Here is a 24223-nt window from a genome sequence, read left to right on the forward strand (position 1 = left end):
CCTTTTCCCTCCAAAGGTTATTTCTTTACGTGATTAGCAAGAATATCAGGTGCCTACTATACATCTAGAACTATGTTGAGTGATGTTGGAGATATGGTAAAAGTATAATGCTCGCTCTTGCCCTCAAGGAACTTCCTTTGTAATGGGGCAAAAAACAACTTATAATACATAATCTGTTTCTTCCCTCTTGGCTCTCAAATTCTTCACAATTGAATAATTCAAGTTATCAAGTTTTGGTCAATTCTAGCTAGGAGACACATTGGATAGTTCTGTAGGAAGACCTGAGTTCAAATTCAATCTCAGAAATTTCCTAGCTATTTGCCCCTTGACAAGTCACTTAATTCTGTTTGCCTCAGTTTCCTCATGTGAAAAATGAGTTAGAGAAGAAATTGGCAAACTGCTCTAGTATCTTTGCCAAGAAAACCCCAACTGGAGTCATGAAGAGCTGGCCACAACTGTATATACTGAACAACAATAACACTGAATTCAACTCAGTTCAACACATATTTGTTTAGTTTATCACATGCAAAACCCATGGGGAATATTTTAAGATTGTTTTTGATTATAGAAGAGTAGATTTAGAATTGAAAAGACCTTTAGAAACCATTTCATTCAACACAGCCTTTTTACTGAGACCCACAGAGGTTAACAGAAGGTGAAACAGAAGTTAACACACGTGGATCAAATGTGATATGAACCTAGGTCTTCTGTCTCTTGATCCAGTGCTTGTTTCTCTCTATTCTTCTATGCCTTCAAATACCTTTTAAAATATACAGAAACCAGGAATTTGCACTATTTGGTGAATTTTGGAATAGGGATATTTCTAATCATATTAGAATGTGGCATGTCCATGTGTCTATTTTATTTTTATATTTGTTTATACCAGATGGAATCAGTAAAACTCACATTCCCACCTCCTAGCTTTGCTTTGAGTTTAAATCGATAAATGAACTTTATCTTTCTCATTAGAATGTAAGTTTTAAGATTCATTGTACCAGGCATGTTGGCAGGTACACAGTAGGAGCTTAATAAGTGCTTGATGATTGATTCTTTAACAAAAAACCTTTTAAGTAACATAGTAGAAATCAATTAAGTAACCTGTCAGTCAGAGATCTACTCATGAATTGATCGAGATATTGTCTGTGGTAGTCACAGATTAAGACTCATTAGATAGTATTTCTGAAATATTTATTAGCACCAGATGCTTGCTGGTGCCTAGAGAAGCACTTCAATTTTTTCCATTTTTCTGAATTTTATATTTTTCCCATGTTCTCATTTTTGGCATATTGTATTACATTGATATAAGGCAGCTGGGTAGAGAAGTGGATGGATCACTGGATATGTTTTAGGAAGACTTTCTTTTTGAGTTTAAATTCAGTCTCAGACTTATTATCACACTTATTGTGTGACTTCAAGTAAGTCACCTAAGCTGCTTGCCTTAGTTTCCTTATCTGTAAAAGAAGAAGAAAACAGCAAATCATTACAGTATCTTTGTCAAGAAAACCCCATTTGAGGACATGACGAGTTGGACACAACCGAACAACTAAACAATAGCATCACGTTGATACGGCATATAAATAAGGCTACCTCCCTGCCTTTGGAGGATGACCAAAATGATATAACTAGTAAGTTAATGGGAGAGTTGGGATTAGATCACAGGCCTCTTTGTCCTTGTCTCATTTCCAAAAGTTTCTTCAGTGACTATAGGATTTAGAGTGAGAAACTATATTAGAGGAGGTATAGTCTGGTCCCTAATTTTTAAAGCTAAGTAAACTAAGACCCAATAAAATGTTATGCCCAGAATTACTCTGCTAATATTTGCAGAACTTGCTCTCATTCTGTTTGGTGTTGGGCTGTGTGGTATAGTTATACAGGCCAGGGCAGGCCAGACCAGAGGAATCCAAAAGAATCTGGTTAGAAGCCTGAAATCCAAGCAGATAAGGAGAATTGGTGAAGGTTCAGGCAGGCAACCACAGTCTTTGGAGGTTAGCAAAGGCAAAGAGACCAGAGTAAGTCTAGCCTCTTGAGTTCCTGCCCCTTGTTCTCCACCTGGGTCACCCTCAGGATCTTAGGCTCATTCTGGGAACACTGGATTAAGAAGATGCTCTGAGACCAGCTAGTCCAACCTACACCTGACCAAGAGTATGTGTATGAGCATGAGTATGTGAGTGGGAGTGTGACTCAAATTGCTGGTAGGGGTTTTTAAAGGTCATTTAGTTCAACCCTCTCATTTCACAGATGATGAAATAAATCCAGACAGGTGAGAGAGATGGTTTTATGAAGAGGTCAAAGGTAAGCATAGGTTTATAGGTTGATAGATAATAGAGCTAGCAGAGATCACAGAGGCCATTCACTATACAGATCAGAAAACTGAGGCCCAAGGAGTTCAAGTGTCTTACCCTAGGTCACATAGATAGGTGGTCTATGAATCCAGACTTTGCCTGTAGGAATGTTCTCTTTCTATTGTACTACACTATTTCTGGCTGAGATGAGATGCCGCTAGGCTAGGTTTAATTCTTTCATTCTTAGTATTACTTCTTATCCTACTTTCTTGTCTCTTCTCCCTGTGTCCAAACCTGCTGCCCCCGCCCAGATTCCAAGAGCATGAACTTTACTTGTCTGGGCACAGGGGAATTGGGCATGCCAATAGCTGCTAGATGAGCAGCCAAGACAACAAATGTGAATAATGAAGTCAGAGGGAGGTGCAACAGTAGAAGCAAATAAGGAATGAGAAGCCAGGAAGGTGCTCCCATAAGATGGATTCCATCATGGTGATGGTCTGAATGCTGTGCAAGTAACCAGATGCTAGATAATCAAGGGGAATTTAAAGACGGAAGAACAAAAGTGGGTAGAAGAAGAACAAATACATTACGAAATTAATGAAACTTGATCATTTGGTGTTTGTATTCTGCCTTACTTACTAGCCAAGGTGACCTAGGAAAAGGCACTTAACCTCTCTGGGTTGCAGTTTCCTCATTTATAAAATGATAGGGTTGGATTTGACCCCTAAAAAAATTCTAACTAAATCTTCCATTTCTCAGTCTATGGTCCTTTGAAGTAGATAGTAGCAGTAGATGAGCTCAATGAGCAAAGCTTTCAAGGGAATTTATATATAAGAAAGCAAGACAGTCCCTGAACTCATGGAGCTTATCTAATGGGGAAAACAACACAGAAAGAGGGGAGATGGAAGAGGACTCCTAGACTTTTCCATGGTTACTTTGATGGGGTGAGAAGCAGGGATCAGCCCTCCCAGAGGAACCTGACCTAAGCCTAATTGGTGATACCTAGCTAAATGTATGCTTGCCCTTTACTGTTCCTATGTGAGTAGCCCCTGATCTCTGCCACCATCTTGCCTTTCCTCACGCCATTTCCTTTGCCTACACAGGGGTTCTTTCTCTACATCTCTACCTCTTGAAATACTGCTCATCCTTCAAGGTGCCATCTCTTCATCCCTTTTCTCGTTTTCTCCTATCCCCAAAAGCCAGATTCAATCTCTCTGAAACTTGTATAATGGTGTTAGTTTTTTTCCCACTTCTTCCTGGAGACTTATCATATTCTGTCTTGTTCTCTGGTTACTTAAATACCTGTCTCATCAGCTTTCTCTTTTCTCTTTTTTCTTCTCTGTTCTATTCCCCCATACCAACCTATCATAAACATAAGGAGAAAACTGTTTCAATAAGATTCAGAGGATGTATCTTCTTCATCTTAAATACTTGACAGTAAGCAGTAAAAAATGTGTCCACCAAAAATGTGTTGAATTAAATTGATTATCCATAGCTTTTTGGTAAACAAATCTTATAATGGCATAGCTCTATATTCTAAGGAAAGTCATTATATTTTAATTACCAGTAAACACACTGGCAACTAATATCTATTTCTGTTCTCCTTTGCTTGGAAATTTATTATCTTTATATACAAAAAAAGAATGGGAGTTTATGCTCTGTAGAGTGAAATTATTTCCCTTTCCTTTCCCTTCCCTTCACGGAGACACTGTAGTTTAGTGTAGTTTAGCAGACCTAGATTAGTAATCCTAAAACCTGGTTCTGATGCTAATCACTTACTAACAAGGTACAAATTACTTTTAAGTTTTCTGAACCCAGTTTAACCACCTGTAAATGTAAGGATAACACACTCTTTGAGAGGGAAGGGACTGAGATATGTCACTGCTGTAAGTGTAAAATATGTTAAGTTATGGATGAATGGAATCAGGGTTATGCAGCTGATAGCTTGCATTTTTATGAATTCTACTGAGTGCCAGACATATATAAACATTATCTTATTTGATTATCAGAACTCTGGGAGTTATTATTTGTATTCTTCTTATCCCCATGTGTAGTTGAGGAAACTGAGACAGACAGACATTAAAAGCTTGGTCAAGGTCACATAGCTAGTAAGTATCTGAGATTAAATTTGAACTCAGACCTTCTTGACTTCAGACCTCTAACCATGCTACCTCCTACCACTTCTTTGGCATTATGAATAATGACAAAAGAAGTCAGGGAATCTTCTACAGGACCAGAAGCAAATCTTTTAATTCCATGGAACCTCAACTTCCTCATCTATAAAATGGAATTAATAATGCCTGTAGAGTCTGCCTCCCACGGTAATTATTATGAGGTTCAAATAAAATAAAATAGGTTGCCCTAAAAGCTTTTAGTTTATTAAGGCTTAAAACTTCACTAAGACTTTTGGGACACCCTAGATATGTAAATCACATTTCAAATCTTAAAGTACTATATAAATAACAAGTCTTCTTATCATAGTTGTTGAAATAAAGAGTCATCTTTATAATTTATTAAGAAAAAGCGAGTAAAAAGGTCAAAGACTTGGTCTGGAAGTCGGAATAAGGAACACGATATGACATATATGTCATGGTCCATGAAAAAAATAAATCCGATCTGTTAAGAGTTTATTTTAATTAGAGGCAAATTAGCCAGGAAGAAATTCTCTGAACTGATACTGTTATTAATGTCATACCCAATCATAATTTCATACTCCATAGCCTTTGCTAATGTGGCTTGAGGCCCCCTTCCTAAGTAGCATTGGTCCTGCTATAGTGCTTTTTTATGCAAATAGATCAATGGATAAGTAACCCCTCTTAGCCTCAACTCCTCATCTGTAAAATGGGTTTACTAATATTATTTATCTCTCAGAGTTTTTACAAAAAACCAAATGAGATAGTATTTGTAAGACACTTAGCAATTGCCTGTACATAGAAGGCACTTAACTAAAATGCTCTTTCATTTTTTCCCTTTCCTGACTCAAGGTCAGGGGTATATCCATGAGATACTGTGTCCAGACCAGCAGATTGTTATTCATATTAACAGACTAAAGAGCAAAGTAATACTGAAAGGTATTCAAAATTAGATAGGTAAGTTTATCTTGTGAATTTATTTTGCCTTCAAAGATGCTAGCTTTCATATGTGTTTGGCTAAGAAGGCAGACCTGAGGTAGGTGAGAATGGAAGATTTCTTGGTTGATTTTTGAAGTCTCTTTATGCTCTTTTGAGCTTTAGTCATAAGCAAATAGAACAAACACAGCTATAGTGACCTTTGGCGATGGATTATGAAGTCCTCAGAGTTTATATCATCAACAAATCTGGCCTTATGAGTGTGTGACCTCCAGTCCTTGAGCTCAGTCAATGGTGAGAATTCACTTTGAAACTCTCCTTAAAGAAATTTATCCCCAACTGATTAGTTTGTGGGCAATATAATGTGTCTCCCAGAGACCCTAGTAGGGATGATCAACCTTTCTAAACCATTCAAGATCTTATTAGCTGAGACATTATTCAAGTAAAATAGGGAAGATCAATTTGGTAATTGACCCTTAGGGGAGGTTGGGGGTGGAATCTCTGAGACTTTCTCATCCTTTCTACTGGAGTGAAAGGCATCTGTTCAGTATAGAATGTCATAGGGGCCTCTCATGCTTGATGCTAATAAATTATTTACTATCAGCAGATGCTTGTAGGGATTGGGAGGGAGGGAGCAGTGTGTGGAAAGGGGATTGGTAGGAGTGGTAGAAACTCCTTTTCTTTAGGGCCTTTCAGGAACTATGTCTTAAATTCTTAATCCCACAGATCTTTTAGGTTTTTTTCATGTATTCCAGAGCTAGTTGCTTGGAATTTTAAAGATTATAAAGTCCCTGCCTTTAAGAGGCTTATGTTCTACTGAGGAAATACAAAATACAAAATAAAACAAAATAAAAATAAATAAAAGAAAAAACAAAATAAAACAAAAATACAAAAATAAAAATAAGAAATGAGGGTGTAAACAGAATTTCCTAGGAAAATTTGAGGAAGGAGAGAGCATTTTTAGTGAGACCTGGGAGGAAGAACAGATTTTTGGAGCAGGTGATATCAGATAGATCTGAGCCTTGAAGGAAGAGAAGGATTCTGAATGGCTGAGAAGAAAAAGCACTAAAATGAGGGTGGGGGTGGGAAGGAGGACACAGGCAGAAAGTCAGACTGACTCTTTTGCCTAGCATTATTTTATTCCCTTTCTTCTAATCTTTCTGTTGCTTTTTTAAACCCTAAACTCCAGTGGCTATTACAGCACACTGTACTTGCTTTGTAAAAAGAGACCTTAACAAACTTCATCAGAAATCTCAGGACAGTTCTCTCCCTTCTCCATCCTTGGGGTACAGATTTTTTTCAGTCCTATATTTTTGCCTTCCTAATGGTCCAAAGTTATCTAAGTTAATTCTCTCACTCTTGGTTTATCTTGTGAATTAATGCTATCAAAAATATGAGGGAAGAGAGCTAAAGAATGAACATTTCGGGGTGGCTAGGTGGCACAGTGGATAGAGCACCGGCCCTGGAGTCAGGAGTACCTGAGTTCAGATCCTTCCTTAGACACTTAATGATTACCTAGCCCTGTGGCCTTGGGCAAGCCACTTAATTCCATTTGCCTTGCAAAAAAATGAACATCTCTTAAAGATTTAGAGAACAATGAAACCTAATTAGTGACAAACAGGCCCAAACTGGTGAACTAACAAATCCATTGTGAATGATGGGTATCAGAAATTTAGATAGGCTTAAATGAATATTCAAATAAGCTACAAAGGATTTAGGAAAGAAGATTATATTCAATGCCAGAGAAAGCACTGACATATGGACTATGGATTGTATGGTTTCACACACACACACACACACACACACACACGCACACACACACACACACACACACACACACACACACACACACACACACACACACACACACACACACATATATCTGTGTTGGGAAGAGGGATGGTAAAGTTGAACCTAAAATGTAAACAAAATGGGGGGAAAAGTCTCAGCAGAGAAAGCTTCAGTTCAGGGCTTGGAGAAACATTGTAGATGCCCTAAAAGAAACTGTAGGGGCAAGTACACAAAGTCTGGGGACCAGAAAGTTAGAGAATATTAGCAAAAAGTCATAGATAACTCCTGCCTTGTTTTTATTAGTTTTGGACACACAGGTATTGATTATAGAAAGAAGAAAAATAACTCAATGACTGGTGGGTAGACCCTGCCCTTGACTTGGAGTGCTACATCCGTGGGAGGGCCTCACGAGACTTCTTGGGAACTTTAAACATAAAAGTTTCTGTTTCCTTTCATGGAAGAGGATACTGTGGGTTATGGTATTATACCCAGAAGAGAAAAGGAAATTGTGGTCTGGCAGAGAAAGAGTGGGTTAGGCCCATGGTCAGGATGCTATATATTAAGGACATAGGTCCTTGCTGATTTCTGATTTTGCTGCTTTGAGGAAGTTTTAAAAAGGCGGTGAACCTAAATAGCTCTTGAATCTTCTTTAGTGATTTTGATACTGCATTTTGATAGTGCATTTTCTTCAATACTTTTTCAATTCTTGCGATAGTGGGTGTGGCATAGTGAGATAGATAAATAACATGGTGAATATAGGACAGGATCTAGACTTAGGAAGAGCTGAGTTCAAATCTGGCCTCATATATTTATTATCTGTGTGGCCCTAAACATGTCACTTAAACTTATTCATCCTTAGTTTTCTCATCTCTAAAAGAGAGATAATCACATCGTTATTGTGAGAATCAGTGGAATATCTTTATAAGTTGCTTTGCTAACCTTAAATACTATTTAAATGTTAATTATTGTTATTATTATTGTTATTCCATAAGTACTTTTTGAGTACCTTCCATGTCCTTTGTGTAGGATATAGGAAAGAAGGCCATTTAGCAAATATTTATAACTGTGTACAGAGCATTCTGTTAGACATTGGGGGAGATAATATAAGAACTAATATTTATAATAGTGCCAGGCACTGTGATATGTTATACAAATATTATCTCATTTGAGCCTCACCAAAGTCTTAGGAGATAGATGCTAGTATTATGCCCATTAACAGATCAGGAAAACTGATGCAAAGAGGTTAAATGACTTCCCCAAGGTCATAATAGAGAGTGAGTGTCTGGGGCTGGATTTGAACTAGATTTTCCTGAAAAAAACAATTTAGATGAGGTATAGTGTCTTCATGGGACTTTAGGGTTAGTAGAAAGACAAGATACAAACACAGATGATTATAGTAATGCAATAGAGTGGTATTGTCTTAGAGATGTATAAAGTACTGTTTGTGGTCTGAGGAGGGTCATTACTGAAAAAAATAGAATTTGCCTCCTGACCTTGTGCAACATTCTTGTTTAGGGCCCATGGCTGTCTTCTCTGAATTGTTCCAACTTTGGTATAAGTGTTGCTGGAGCTATGTGATCCTTAACCTCAAAATAATTTTCATCTTTTGAGAACTAAAATTTTCCATTAAGACCTGTCATTCACTTGGCAAACAACATGATTAGCACAAACTAGTTAAAATACTTACATGGACCTTAGTTTTATCTTTCTTTCAAATATTTTTTTGAAGAATAATTTGCCCCTTTTTATTTTATAGCTGTTATTACATTAAGTAATGAATAGAAGAATGATTTTATTGTACAGGTATTGGAATTTCTAAGAAACTTTTTTCTGTCTTTTGAAAGTCGCAAGAACATTTGAATATTAAATGTTTTTATCAATTATGAAAAATTTTGAAAATTAGGTTTCCTCATCTGTAGAATGAGGGAGCTGGATAATGTCACTTCTGAAGTTACTTCTCCCTTTGATCAATCCATATTCGTTTAATTCTACCCCTGAGACTTGTTAATGGCACCACTGTCCTCTTTCATTCCTTTTCTGCTCTTCTCTGACTGTCTTTTTAAAAATCTTTTTTGTTTATTTATTTTATATTAATATAATAATCTTGTTGTGAGAGTAAACATACCCCCCCTTCCCAAAAAGATGAGAAACCTCAAGAAGAGTGAGAGAGAAAAGAAGTGTACTTTAGCTTGTGTTCAGATTCCAAAAGCTCTGTCTCTGGGATAAGTTGCTTTCTTTATCATTAGTCCACCAGAGAAGTAGCTTCAATATTTTTCCCACAGTTGCTAATACTAACTGTATTTCCCTCCACTCTATTCCTCCCCATTTTTATTTATTTTATTCTCTTTCTCTCTCCTTTTATCCTGGGCCTGTTGAGAAATGTGTTGTTCCTGAGTACCCTTTCCCATGATCTTCCCTCTCTTCTATCACCTACTCCCCCCCCCTTCCCTCACACCATTCCTCCTTATCCAATCCCCTTCCTCTTATTTTTTCTCTAGGGTAAGATACATTTCTATACCCTATTAAGTGTGTATATTATTTTCTCTCTGAGCTTCTTCTGATAAGAATGAAAGTTCATTCATTCATTTATTCCCCTTCATCTTCTCCTATTCCACTCCATTGTAAAAGCTTTTTCTTGATGCTTATGTGAAATATCTTAGGCCCTTCTTCCTCTCCTTTCTCTTCCTCCAAGTACTTTCCTTTATCACCCATTGACTCCATCTTTTTTACAATATTATACCATTATATTCAGCTCCTTCCAGTGCCTTGTCTATTTATGTTCCTTCTAACTGTTCTTATAAATGAGAAAGTTCATATGAGTTATCAGTATCTTCTTCCCATGCAGAAACAAAAAATTCAACATCTTTAAGTTCCTCATAATTAGCCCTTCTCATCCACCCCCTCTATGGTTCACTTGAGCCCTGTACTTGGTGATCAAACTTTCTGTTCAGCTCTGGTTGTTTCAATAGAAAAGTTTGAAAGTCCCCTATTTCATTTAAAGGTCATCTTTTCCCCTGAAAGAAGATGCTCAGTTTTGTGGGGTAGTTGATTCTCAATTGTAAATCAAGATCTTTTGCCTTCTGGAATATCATATTCCAAATCCTATGAACCCTTAATATAGATGCTGCCAGATCCTGTATAATCCTTACTATAGAGCCATGGTAGTTGAACTGTTTGTTTCTAGCAACTTTTCATATTTTCTTTTTTACTTAGGAGATTTTGAATTTGGCTAGAATATTCCTGGAAGTTTTTCTTTTGGGATCTCTTTCAGGAGGTGATCAGTGAATTCCCTCAATTGCTATTTTCCCTCTTGCTTCTAGGATCTCAGGGCAATTTTGCTATATTTTTTCTTAAAAAAATGAAGTCTAGTCATGACTTTCAGGTGGCCCAACAATTTTTAAATTATCTTTCTTGGATCTGTTTTCAAGGTCGGTTGTTTTTCCAATGAGATATTTCACATTTTCTTCTAATTTTGGGGTTTTGGTATAGTATTATTTCTTCCTGATTTCTCTTAAAGTAATCAGCTCCCTTTAGTACAATTATGCATTTGAAGGAGTTAGATTCTTCAGAGAGCTTTTTTATCTACTTTTCCAGCTGGTCAGTTATGCTTTTTAAGTCATTCTTCTCCTCATTTGCCTTTTGTATTTCTTTTTCCATTTGGCCTAAACTGGTTTTTTAACCAGTTATTTTCTTCAATTTTTATTGTATTTCTTTCACCAAGCTGTTGACTTGGCTTTCATGATTTATCTGCATCGCTGTCATTTCTCCTCCCATTTTTTTCCTTTACCTCCCTTATTGCTTTACAAAGTCTTTTTTGAACTCATCCCTAGCCTGAACCCATTTTCTATTTTCTATTTCTCTTGGAGGTGTTGGATACAGAAGCTTCAATTTTGTCATCTTCTGAGTATGTATTTTGGTCCTCCACTGAACCAAAGTAATTTTCTATAGTCAGATTCTTCTTTTTCTATTATTTGCTCATTTCCTCAGCCTATGAATGATTTACCACACTTATAAGGCTTTAGAGGTTTTGGGGGACAAATCACAGGGACCTTAATTCCTCCAAGGTCTTATGAGAGTCTCTCCTGCCTGTGCTCTGGGATGTAGATGACCACAGGTCATCCCTCTGCTCTGGAGCTGGAGAGGCCCTGCTCTGCTATGGTGGTATGGAAGCCCAAACTGTAACCTGGATCTGAATGTGGGGAAATAGCAGAGTCCTGCTCCAGGGAGAGCAAAGAGACCTCTGCAGTCTCCCAGACCCTCTTATTGTCTGTGGGCTGAGAGCTCTGGAAGTTCTGGGTGACTCTGCTGATTCTGGCTGCAGGTTCTCACCCAGGGCTGCTCTGAGGCTGGCACTCCATGCTGGTGCAGCAGAGTTCTCTCACCACCCCTTCCAGCTGTCCCAGATGATGCCTGGGTTAGAGGTCTAGAAACTACCCCCTCTGCCATGGACCCAGGTGCCAGGCCCAGCTGCACTGTGAATGTGCTGCATTGCCTCTTTCAAATATTAGATAGCTAAATTCACATTAATTAAATGACAGAAAATAGCTGAACATTTTATTTTGACTAGAAAATGGTTTAGAATACCATAAGAGATACATTGGGTTGGCCAGGTTCCTCAGATCTTGGGTTCCTTGTGACAACTATATCTTGTGAATCTTCTTAAGGTTGGTCAAAGGAGAAGCTGTGATTCTTCTAAATCGCCCTGTGATTAGAATGTTAGATTCAGTCAGAAAGATGAGTTTGAATCCTGCCTCAGGCACTTTCTAATTAGGTGAGCCTGTGTCTCTCTCAATCTCAATCTTTTTATCTGTAAAATGGGGATTATGATAATATTTAATACCAGCCTTGTAAAGATCATATGATACAATATGTAACACACTTTACAAACATTAAAGAGCTATACCAATGTTAGCAATTAGCTATGATTCAGAGGAGTGGGAGCTCTAAGATAGGGGGAGTCTGTATAGTGTAGCATGGTCTTGTCCATTTGAGTTGCAGCTGATTTATTTCTGCACTAAAGCATGATAAGGACAGTAAGGGACATTTCTGGGTCAGAAATACTTAAAATTAGGTGTAAGCCATAAGCCTTGAATCTGGGGATTTAAATTCATTTGATCACCCTTATAAAACAAAAATAGTATGATCACTTGAAGGAAAAAATATCTAGTAAACAAAATGGGGAATATTAAAATTGAGTCATTTGAATATTTCTTTCATGCATTTCTTTCATTTCTCCTAAATTGTTTTCAACCTGCACACCCCCCAACAGAGTTAAATTCATAATAAAGGCTGAATCATTTTGGTCCTAGGGTTATCCCTTTGTCCTTTTAATATTACATTTAAGGAATGAGTAAATGATTTTTAGCTAGTTTTCTTGAGGGAATTGGAACCTTCATGTTCAGTCCTGTGCCTCTTTTCTCTGATTTTTTTTTAAGTCTTCCTGTTATCTCCACCATCCCCAACCCTTTAAAAACCAATATAAAGAATATAGCCCTGGTATATGAAGAAGTTGTTAAAAAGGCAAGGGGACTGTCTTTCCAAGATAAAGAGAGTTCTCATTGAGCTTATCTTATTATGATGCACAGCTCTTCAAAGACACCAAAGATGGATTCAGGAAAATGCATGTTAGATATACTATAGTGGAGATGCTTTTCATGTGTGAGTTGGACTGACCAGTTGACTTCTGATTCTGAGAAAGCCTTTCCAGTTCTTCCTGGGCATACTTTCTTTGCTTACATATCTGGCACTTTATTTCAACCTCAGAAATTTGAACCCAACCATCAAAAACTTTTTGAATTTCAGAAATTGGTAGCAAGTAGATTAAACTACCCCAGTGCTGTCATGCACAAGTAACAGAAGATTTTGTTGATTTGCTTTTAACAATTTTGTCTTATAGGTATTTATAAGTATTTTTGTGAGACTAATTGTGTAAGCCAAAGAAAAAATGTACTACATATGTTCATTCTCTAAATTTAACGTACTTTTTACTTTCTCTCCCTCCCTCCTTTCCCCCACCTTCAATTCTAGTGGCAACAATCCTTATTCATCTTTTGGAGCAACTCTAGTGAGGGATGATGAGAAGAATTTATGGAGTATACCTCATGATGCATCCCATACAGAAGCAGATGATGATAGGATACTTTATAATTTGATTGTCATTCGAAATCAGCAGCCCAAAGATTCTGAGGTAAGTCATCTAGCAAGTAACTTTGGAGGGTCCATTTTTCATATTATCAGGTATGGTAAAATATTGGTAATTTAGATCTGCCTGAGATGGCAATTATCAGTTGTTTGAAGAAAAATGGACTTTTTTCTTATTTGAATATTTAACAGGGCAATATATAACAGCACTCCACTCTTGGATGGTAGTGGTAGAGAGGTATGAAAAGGGAGCAGAAGGTACTAAGACTTACATAGGTTTTTAGATCATTAAGGAACTTTTAATTTAATTATTGGTACTCTAAGATCCCAATCCAGTGGATTTTATATCTTCATATTACTGAAGGAACTGAATTGCATTAACTTGACATTTTTGCTATAGTTTATAATTGCTATAAATGAAATCAGAAGGAAGGAGGAAATTTCTGCTAAATAGAAGGATGCCTCACTGCTATTCCTTGGCAAAGTGAAGAAAGGAATTGGTAGAAAAGTTTTTATCATTTACCCAAAGGCAACTAGAAATATTATTTTATGGGATGTTTGGTCATCTCATATTGCAGGAGTAAGGATCAGTATTGACAGATCACCGGGAAATAATTATACTCTATATACCAATACCATTTGCTGAGGCTAAAAGGATACATTTCTCTAAGAAGATTTGATAAAATGCTGCAAGTTAAACCAATATATATTCTCTTACAGGGTGATGAGTACAAAAATGGTAAAAGTTGATTCTGGGAAAATATAGTTCAGGAAGAAGGAAACTGGCTTTTAGATTTCAAAAAAAAGCCTTATAACTCTATAATATGAATACTCTAAAAAATTGGAAGGTTGTGGCCACGGAAAGGAACAAATAGATAGTACCTTAAAGAACAAAATAGATTTTATAACAAAAGAAAGGGGAAAAGAACTTGCTAATGATATGAAAGTTACCCCAAAGAATGGTCAACAGCCTTTATATAGTCAAATCATTCTCTTACTAGAGCTGAGATCAGAATTATTATGAAACAAGAAGAAAGAATAATAATGAGAAAAGGATATGGCACACAAGTGAAACAATTTAATCCTGAGAAATTCATTGGAAATTAAAATGGGAAATGGAAAATAGAAGTAATATCAATATTGAATATAATAATTTTATATAGAAATTGGTCCAGTGTAAATTAATTGCTACAAGGAGACCTCAAGAGCCCAGAGGAACCAATCATGATAGCAAAGATCTGATTTAATTACGAAATGGAGAGAGATAGCTGCCAAAGGCAATGCTGTGTTAGAATATACACTTGTTTGTAAAATCTTATTTATAAAGACAATGGATGACCATGAGCAATATTGTCTCATTAAGTAGAGAAAAACAATGTAAAACCTATTTGAAGAAATATATTCCAGATATCCAACTAAGCAAAATCATTTCAACAACATTCAAGGATGAAAATGGAAGGAGGACAAGGGATTTCATATGGATGGTGAAGGTATTCCAGATGTTCCTGCTTGCATATATTTTGTCTTTTGGACCCTCAAGCTTCAGGAACTGGAAGATAATTATAAGCATTTATTTGGTTTGCCAAACCAAATATATGGAGCCCGATTAGTGCTCAGATTTCAGTGTGCAATTGGATCGACACTTTATATAACTTGTCCAGTACTTTGTATATTTGAAATAGATAGGACAGATGGATTGCCTTGTGAATCTAGAACTAAAAAGGAGAAAGAAAGTGGTCTGGATTTCCATAGAAGAATTATAAAGTTATTTTACTATTTCTAAATTTTACACAAAAGCAAAGGTTTTTTTTTTTAATACCAACATCTTATCTGTATTTCTATATGGCAGTAAAGATATGTGATATTTTGCATTTGAAGAGTTAAAAGTGAATCTTACACAAAGGTCAGTGAAGACGTTCATGGTGGGCATGAGAAGTTTGCAACAAATAACCAATGAGGAACTCTGAAGAACAGGAGTAAAACTTGATGTCATCAGGGAAGTGTAAGCTAAGAAGAGAAGCTAGTTTGCAAGAATGAGGGCTGAAAGATGGACCACTAGATTTTTTCACTGATAGCGTTTCAAAGTCAGGGAAAAGTGAGGAAAATCTCCAACACTGAGTAGACATTTTATGACAAACCCAGGGAGGACATAGATAAGAGTTACATAGGATGGGCATTTATGACTAGGTTGCAATCTGCAGTAATGATGAGAACTCCTAGATTAATAAAATCACAGATCCTCTTACAAAATCATGTATATACCAGCACAAACTAAGTGCTGTATGACTTTAGGGCAAGCATTCGCTTCTCTAGCCTGCATTTTCTCAATTAGAAAATAAGCGCACTCTTTTACATTGCATTAGTCAATCAACCAACAAATCTGTATGAAATTCCTACCTAAAGTGGCAAACATTTTACTAGGCCTTGGGGATATAAAAGCAAAAATGAAATGATCCCTCTTCTCAAGAAACCTATTGGAGCAGTATATAATCTATTGAGTGACAGCATGTACATAGAAAGAATATATAAAGAAGATACAAGGAAATTGGAGGGGGGGATACAAAGAAGAAAGCTCTTGAGTTATAAGTTATTTAATCTTAAAGCTACTAGGGACAGAGATGGGGGAGGGAGTGTATTCTGAGCATGGGAGGACCGGCACCCAGAGTTAGGAAGTGAAATCTTATGGGGCAGGGGGATGAAGGAGGAAGAAGGAGGGGAAAGAACAAGGAGAATACGAACAGGAAGAAGAGGAGAAAGAGAAGAAGAGGAGGAAAAGGAAGAAGAATATGACTTCAACCATTCAGGGATTTCCAAAAGAAGACCTTAATTAACTCATTCTAACAATTGGCTAAGATTCATTATCACAAATTTATGGCCTATTTATATCACTGCAAATGGATGCCATTAAAGTGCTTGAAAATAGTTTGGTGTCTTAAGTACTATAAAGCAAACATTCCCCCAGAAATGTTGCCTAACTTATTTGGCATAATATTTCTTCATAGATAATACAGAATTAATGATGTTGGATTGAATCATCACCATTCCTGAACTTTGGAAATCCAAATTAGGTTTTATTGGGCAGATTTTGAGTTTTTCACTTAGGAGTCACTGATTTTGGACATTACCCAAACACTATGATTTCTAAGAGTAGCTTTTAGCATGCTTCAAAGCAGTTTCCGCCCTTGTGAGGAATGAATTTAATGAGATCTCACAAAACAGCTTCAGGAGGCTCTTAAGTCCTTAAAGTTATTGACTGACAAATTAAGAAATAGGTCAGAAGGTGAGGACTTAGTGTTTTGAGAGTACAGGCAGCTGAGCATGATGAGGTTTGGCTATTTTCTCCCTTCATTCAAAAGAAAACATCTTACTGTAGGTACTATGTGCCAATACTTCATGGCCAAAATAGCCTGACCTCTGTCTCTGAGTGTACTCTAGTGGTTTTTGCAGACTTACCATTTTTTTAAAAATATTTTCCTCCAGTTATATGTGAATTAAATGTGATTTTTTTTCTTAAATTTTGAGTCCCTCATTTTCTTGAGTTTCCAATTTTCTTATATCCTCCACCACTGAGAAAGCAAGCAATCTGACATAGACTATACACAAATACTTCCCATTTTCTTGAGTCTTACTGTGAATGAGAAGAGTTGAAAACAACTCTTGGGCATTGGCTATATAAAAAACATCTGATGCATACAAGATAGAAAGTATCTTCTCTCTATTTGTCCTTGAGAACTGTCTTCTTTGTTATTGTTCTCTGATGGGGAAGATCCTACCCCAATCCCAAATTCAGTCCTCAACTTTAGCCACCTCTTTAAGTAACTGAGGGCAATGATGTAGGTGAATGACTAAGCCAATTGATGGGTAAATGTGTCTTCACCAGGAATTCAGGGATTTAGTAAAGAAATAAGATGTCTTTGGACTTTGTCATCAATCACTCAATCAATCAATATTTATTAAATGGTTACTCTGTATCAGATACTAGGCTATGGATACAAATAATCATAAGAAAGCATTGATGTATCAATCTAAGATTTGCAGAGTGCTTTACAAATATTTCCTCATTTTATCCTTACAATAATCCTGGGAAGTAGATACTTTATTATTTTTATTTTACAGATGAGGAAATGGAGGTAAGCAAACATATTTCTATATCTATAGCTAGATATAAATCTATCTACATTACAGGTATAAAGACCTGAACAAAGACCAAAAGCTAGGTCCTTTGCCCTGTGGCTAGGGAAAAAAAGGTGATGCAAGTTTGTAGAAGGCCTTAATTGCTACACAGAGATAGGCTGTGGGGAACTTCAGAAGGTTTTTGCCTGAAAGCATGTGGATCTTGACTTTTCTTCATCTGTAAAATAAGTGGGGTTGAATTAAATGACCTCTAAAGTCTCTTCTAGCTCTTCATTTTTATATTCTTATTTCTGTCAGAGAAATAATTAGATATACATGTATTTGTGCCAAAGTACATGATTCTTTCTCTCTTGCAGAGAGGAACAAATTGTCATAAGTGTGTTTAGGTATGACCAATTTGTGTTTCTGTTGGTGAAAGTAGACTCAGTTCTTCCTTTTGTCCCTCCCATCTTCCCAACCAAAAGAGCAGCAGGAAAGTCCTTATGTAGTAGTAACTCTCAGTTCCTTATGTATTGTTGTACCTAACTCTGGAATAGGGAAAGTTCTCCTAGAGTGGCTTATGTGGTGAGCAGGGCAGACAAGTTAGAGAGTCCCTTTAAGCCCATATAGTCACATTTGCCACACTTCCTCTAGAATGACTTTGAATTTTAAAAGGTCACTGTTGGAGACTGAGTGGTGAGAATTCAGGGGATGCCTGGCTTCTAGATCTACTTGTGACTTGTCTTTGCTGGGGCATAAACCTGATCAGAAAGGACCTAGGCTCTCCCATCCTTTGTGTGCTTTCCCATTAACCCACAAGTTTGAGTCCAAGGTTGACTCATTTACAGGTTTTTTTCTTGATACCCCCTTCTTCCTCCCCATTTTATACATAACTTAACTCCCTGTTATTCTTACAGCTGTGGAATGCACTATCAGATTCCTTATTTACATAAAGTTAATTTACTCTGTTAGCTTATTCATCCATGCTGTTGCCCAGTGGTAGAGCTTAAATTTTTAGAAAATAGTTTCTATTTATGTAGGTGTTTAGTGTTTCCTTCTCCACAGGTGAAATATTTGGCACAAATTTTCACAAGGCAGAAGGTTTGGAGTGAGTCCAAAAAACTACTTCTTTGAAGAAACCAGTTTAACTCAATTTACATTCAAGGGACATTTATTAAGTCCTTTCTCTGTGCTAGATACCAGGAGCAGAAAGATAGAATCCAAAATAATCCCTGCCTTGAAATTTAGGAGAGAAAATAATATCTAAACAGATAATTAATTTCAAGATAAAATGAACTATACAACATAACACCATACTAATTAAATAGGGGGATCGGGGAATGTTTCATGGAGGTGAAGGGCATTTGATAAGGTTTGAAGAAATATGGAGGCCAAGGTGAAAAAGAAGGGTACTTCACACATGGAGACCACCTTATACAAAGACCCAAAGATAGGGAGATGACCTGTAGACATTGGTTTAGTTATTTAAACTTTTTGGATCTCGGTTTTCTCATCTATGAAATGAAAAAGTTGGTCTGGGTCACCTCTTAGGTCCCTTCTTGCCCTAAATCTATGATACTGTGAAACATCAAGACAGAACTTGAGGACAGATGAAGGATTTTTTCTGTTATACCATGTTGGCCTTCAAGCTGATGCTCTAACATCAGAGCCAGTTTATCAAATGATTTACATTGTATAGTTTACAATAGTGGGATTCTGTAGCTGGACAAGCTATGGTGACTCAAAATGTCAGATCCAGCAAGTGTATCTTAACAATTCACATGCATAGATCTGGTAGTCTTCTAGTAACATCTTATTTTCCCACAATTGCATAAACAGAGACTAATAGACTTATTAGTTTTAGATTTATTCAAGCAAAAGGTAAATAAGCTAAATTGAGATTTTGATCAATAATAACAGCTAGTATTTATGTACTGTTCTAAAATTTACAAGATATTTACAAAACCTGACCTCATTTTATCTTAACAAAACCATAGGAGGTAGGTGCTATAATAATAGATTAATAATCCCTATTTTACAGATAAAGAAACTGAGACAGACAAATGCTAAGTCTTATCTTGGCTATTAAATGTTGGTACTAGTTGAAATCAAGTGTTTCAGATTCCCAGTCCCATGTTCTATATACAGTGGTACAGCATTGCTTCAGTTCTATTTAACCAGTTAAATTAAAATAAACTTTTTATAAAGGGTGATGGGATGAACAGAACTTGAAAGACAAAGCAAAAACAGAATTACAAACATTTCACATATAATTCAGGGCTCTCTCTCTCTTTCTTACTCTTTCACCTTCCTTCTCTCCTCTCCACTTTCTCCAGTCCCCCCCCCCCATTCTATCTAATAGGACACCAGCTCCAGTATTGGAAAGGGTCCTTAAAGGGCATCTAACATGTCTATCATTTTACATATGAGTAAACTAAGAACTGGGCAATTTGAAATGTCTTACTCAAGGATTCATGAATATTAAATGGCAGTACAAACACTGTGACTGTCAAAAGTTGAAAGCTTTTTCCATTGGACCATAATCGACCCAGTTCTCCATTTAACTTTGATGAAACATATTTGATCTCTTATGATTTGATGGGGAAGACAGAAAATCTTTTTGAATGAGAAGGAAACATTTTTACATTCCACTCACTCTTCAAAGTAGTCATTTTCTATTTCAAGTCAGTATTTAAAACATATCAAAGGGATCAAGTCTATTTGTAAGGTGAACTCATTCTCCTGCCAGAGGCAATTTTCAGTTTTTTCTTTTTGACCTAGTCATTTTTGTCTTAACTGAAGAGCAGAGGCATGTATGTGGATTGTATTTCTTTTACTTGTGTTTGAGTCCTGCATGAATGTTTTGCTTGTTTGTTTTTGTTGTGTTTTTTCCCCCTTGACTCAATTCACAATAGTTTAACACCTCCTCTGCTTTATGCAAGGATGCAGTCATCTGCAACATCCTAGGTCCTTTGTTGCTAGTCATCTTTTTAAATTCCTCATTAGACATGAAAATGATTTCCTCTCTCTTCCTCTCCTTCTTTCCCTTTAAGTTCCTTCTCTCTTTGAGCCTTTCCTCTCTTCCTCTTCCCTCTATCTCTGTCTGTCTCAGTTTTTCTGTTTCTGTCTGTCTCTCACTTTTTATTTCTCTATCTCTATCTCTGTCTTTGTATCTCTCCCTCACTCTAGGAGCACATTCCATTTTGCCTTTACACGTACAATTCTTGACTGAACCATGCTTAGCTCTTGATTTTTTTTTTTGACTGCTTGTTTTATATTGATTTTCAGTTGAGTTTCTACTTGTAGGGATCATCTAGAACCCAGAAACTTTTATCATAATCAGGATTTCTTTGAAATTCGGCCATTTTATTTCTATATTATATATTTACATTCAGTAATCTATTTACATTTAATATTATAAGATAACATCAACTCTCCAACATTTTCAATATCACCTAGACCTCTCATTCATAGAACTATTTTTTTTGATGAGGATGAGGATGATAATATTAATATAGCACAATGAGTCTGGCTGTGGATCAGTGGCTGGCTAATTGCTTTACAACTTTTTAAAATTTCATTAGATCCTCACAGTCACTCAATGAAGTAAGTACTATTATTTTATGTATAATTTACGAATGAGAAAATGGGCAAAGTCATACCTTACGCAACATGTATCTGAGGCTTTAGATTCAGGTCTTCTTGACTCCTGTCTTTGAGTTCATTTTAACAGTAATTATAGAGATCTACCTAATGTTAAATCCTGGGATGCGAAAATAAGGAGGATTTGCTATTAAAAAAGTCATCAGTCCTTAACACACACACACACACACACACACACACACACACACACACACACAAACTCAAATGCACTGGGTGTGCTAACAAACTATTAATAGTAGTAAGTTTTTGCTAAAAAGAATTACAACTTATTTTTGTTCTTTTAAGATTTAACATAAACTGTGTAAAATGAAAAATTTTTGGTATATATTAACATTAACCAGAATGTGAAATATATATATATGTGTGTGTATATATATATATATATATATATATATATATACTTCTAAGCTATTTAATTTAATATGCATTTTTAAATTTTGAGTTCCAAATTCTCTCCCTTTTTCTAACCTCTCCCTTTCCCTTTGAGAACACGATACCATTTATACATAAGAAGTGATGAAAAACACATTGCTTTAGCTATTTTAGCATTTAGCTTAATAATCAAAGATAAATCACAATTAATAAATATTGTGATGAATTATGAGGAAATACCATGATGAAGTAGAATTACATTGTGAATTTTTTTATTTTAATTGTACTCATTTATTTTATGTATTGCTAACTTTGTTTATAATTATTCTTACCAATTGGATTGTAAGCTACCTGAGGGAAAAGATCATGTTGTATACTTTTTGGTATTCCTCACAGCACATAGCATGATGCCTTGTATTACATAAATTTTCAAAAATATAACCTTAGATTGAATAGTTTTTAGGGCTGAGCAGCTTCCTTTTTACTATTAGTCTTTTGTAGAGTTGTAAGCTAGAGTAATGTTCATAGGACCCTACTTACTTAATATGGAAGATGAATTGGAGTGGACCTTAGGGATAATCCATTCCACATCATTCTCAAAGTGTGGCCTAAGGACCCTTGGGTCAAGATTTAAATCAGTTTCATAATTATATTAATCTTATAATTTTATATTATATTATATTACAATAATATTCCCCTTTCCAAATACATATCTGTGTGAGTACAGATTTTCCTGATAAACTTGAAACAAAACAATGTATTGCAATAGATTGCAAAAGCAGATAAGGGAATCTAGCTGTGTTCTATTAAGTCAGATATTCAAGAGATTTGCAACAATATGTAAAATAATGCTATTCTCAATTTTTTTTTGTTTTGGAAAATAGTTATTTTTCATAAAAAGATTTTATTTCTGTTAACTTGTAATGGATTTATTAGAATTTATAAATAAATCAATAAACATTTAAGAATTATATCCATTTTTGTTTCTAATATGGTAAATCTTTTTAAATTTTTTAAATCTTATTTTATTTTTCAATTACAAATAAAGATAATTTTCAACATTTATTTTCTGTAAGATTTTGAGTCCCCCATTTTTCTACTTCCCTCCCCACAAGAGCAATTTGTTATGGGCTATATATGTATTATCATGTTGAAAATATTTCATATGGAAAATTTTGAAAAAACCATAATAAAAAAAAGCTCCTTGATTATAAAGGGTTCCAAAGATTTAAAAATTTGATACCACTGATTTAGTATATCCCTTATGTTACTGATGGGAAAATTGAGACCAGAGAGTGTAACTGCTAAGACCCTTCAAGAATTCTTCTGTTGCCAAATTCACTGTCTTTTCAACTACTATGCACTAATCCAGTTGCTTGAGAATAGATGAATGGATTATAATTTGGATCTTTTTTAGTGGTGCTTTAACTCTTTCTCTTCTACCTTTATCCAACCAAATCACATTTGAGTATTTATTGTTTGAAAAATTATACTTTGCTGTTGAAATAGCTTTTCATTTTCTCTGTTTTATTATTCTACAAGGAAATCTGTACTGAGTAGATAGAAGATGACCTTTTGCTAAAGTCATTCTCTGACTTGACTCAGTATGGGCTGAGTTCACAGGAAATGGATGCAATAGGACTCCATCACATGAATTTGAAATGCCAGTACTTGAAGCAGGTCCTCTCCCAAGTAGTCAGTCTGGCCTTGAGTCATTGGTTTAAAATTCACAGGGAGGCCCAGTTTCCCAGTTCTTGAATTTAAATAGGGGAAAAAGAACCCAACCCTACACACAACAGTAAAACAATAAACAAACACACACACACATACACAAAAAAGAAGGTAAATTTAAGCTTATCTTGACTCTGGCCTGATTTAACAAGTTGGCATAGCCAAAAAGAGTATTCACTCTCTCCTTAATAAGAGAAGATGGTTATTTTAGAGAATTTAAGAAAAATAAACAATCATCAACAGTGTGCCAACATTCTTTGATGATAGCATATTGCACCTGGATAAATTTTTTTGAAGGAACCAGTCACTAAGTTTGACTTTTAACTTTTAAAATGTTATATTTAATATATCAAAGAAAAATTTTAACTTAAAAAAATTGGGAATGTATTGAGTTTTGCCTCCTTTTCTTCTTTTCATGCATATACAGTACACATATTTTTTGGTCTTTCAAAGGCCTCTGTAAATGTCTTTGTCCTTAACAAATACTTTTGGGGGGGTCATAAGGATTCTGGAATCTGTCCAAATAACCCTTGCCTGATTAAATTATAAAAGAATGTGTTTTTACTGTAAGAATTTCTTTCTCTAAATTTAGAACAATCTTCCTGCTTACAAACTGGGTTTGGTTCTTAGAGTCTGATAATGTAGATGCTATTTAACTAAACATTATTTAACCAGTACAACCATCCTTTCCTCTTGTTAAGTGAGTCTAACTCCATTTTGATTAAACTGAAATGATCCATTCATGGTGCTACATGGAGCCCAAGGAGGCCTTTGATTCTGAATCACCTGGCTATCTCCCCTAATACTTGAAATACTCTTCCCCTTGACCCCCCATCTCTACTTGCTAACTTCACTATCCTCCTTCAAACACCCAGCTCAAATTCTGCTTTCTGCTTGATGTCTTTCCTAATTCCCTCCCACCCACCTTCCTATTTTCTTTCCTCATGAGATTACCTTCCACCTGATCTTGCATGCTTCTAGTTATTCAAATCTTCAGAAGGTAAGTTTCTTGAGGACAGGTACTATTTTTGCTTATCTGTTGCAAGAATGGAAAAATGGAGT

The 24223-nt window shown here is 35.8% G+C and overlaps 1 protein-coding gene across 1 annotated transcript in view; it reads left to right on the plus strand.

Annotated features, from left to right (window-relative positions):
- MREG (melanoregulin) overlaps positions 1-24223 on the plus strand; it is a 74173-nt gene that overhangs the window by 14776 nt on the left and 35174 nt on the right. The window contains exon 2 of the mRNA XM_074191425.1: positions 13169-13328. Coding sequence (XP_074047526.1) covers positions 13169-13328 — 160 coding nt within the window. The remainder of the gene's footprint in view (positions 1-13168; positions 13329-24223) is intronic.

The sequence above is a fragment of the Macrotis lagotis genome, chromosome 6, assembly GCF_037893015.1.
Source record: "Macrotis lagotis isolate mMagLag1 chromosome 6, bilby.v1.9.chrom.fasta, whole genome shotgun sequence".
Lineage (NCBI taxonomy): Eukaryota > Metazoa > Chordata > Mammalia > Peramelemorphia > Peramelidae > Macrotis > Macrotis lagotis.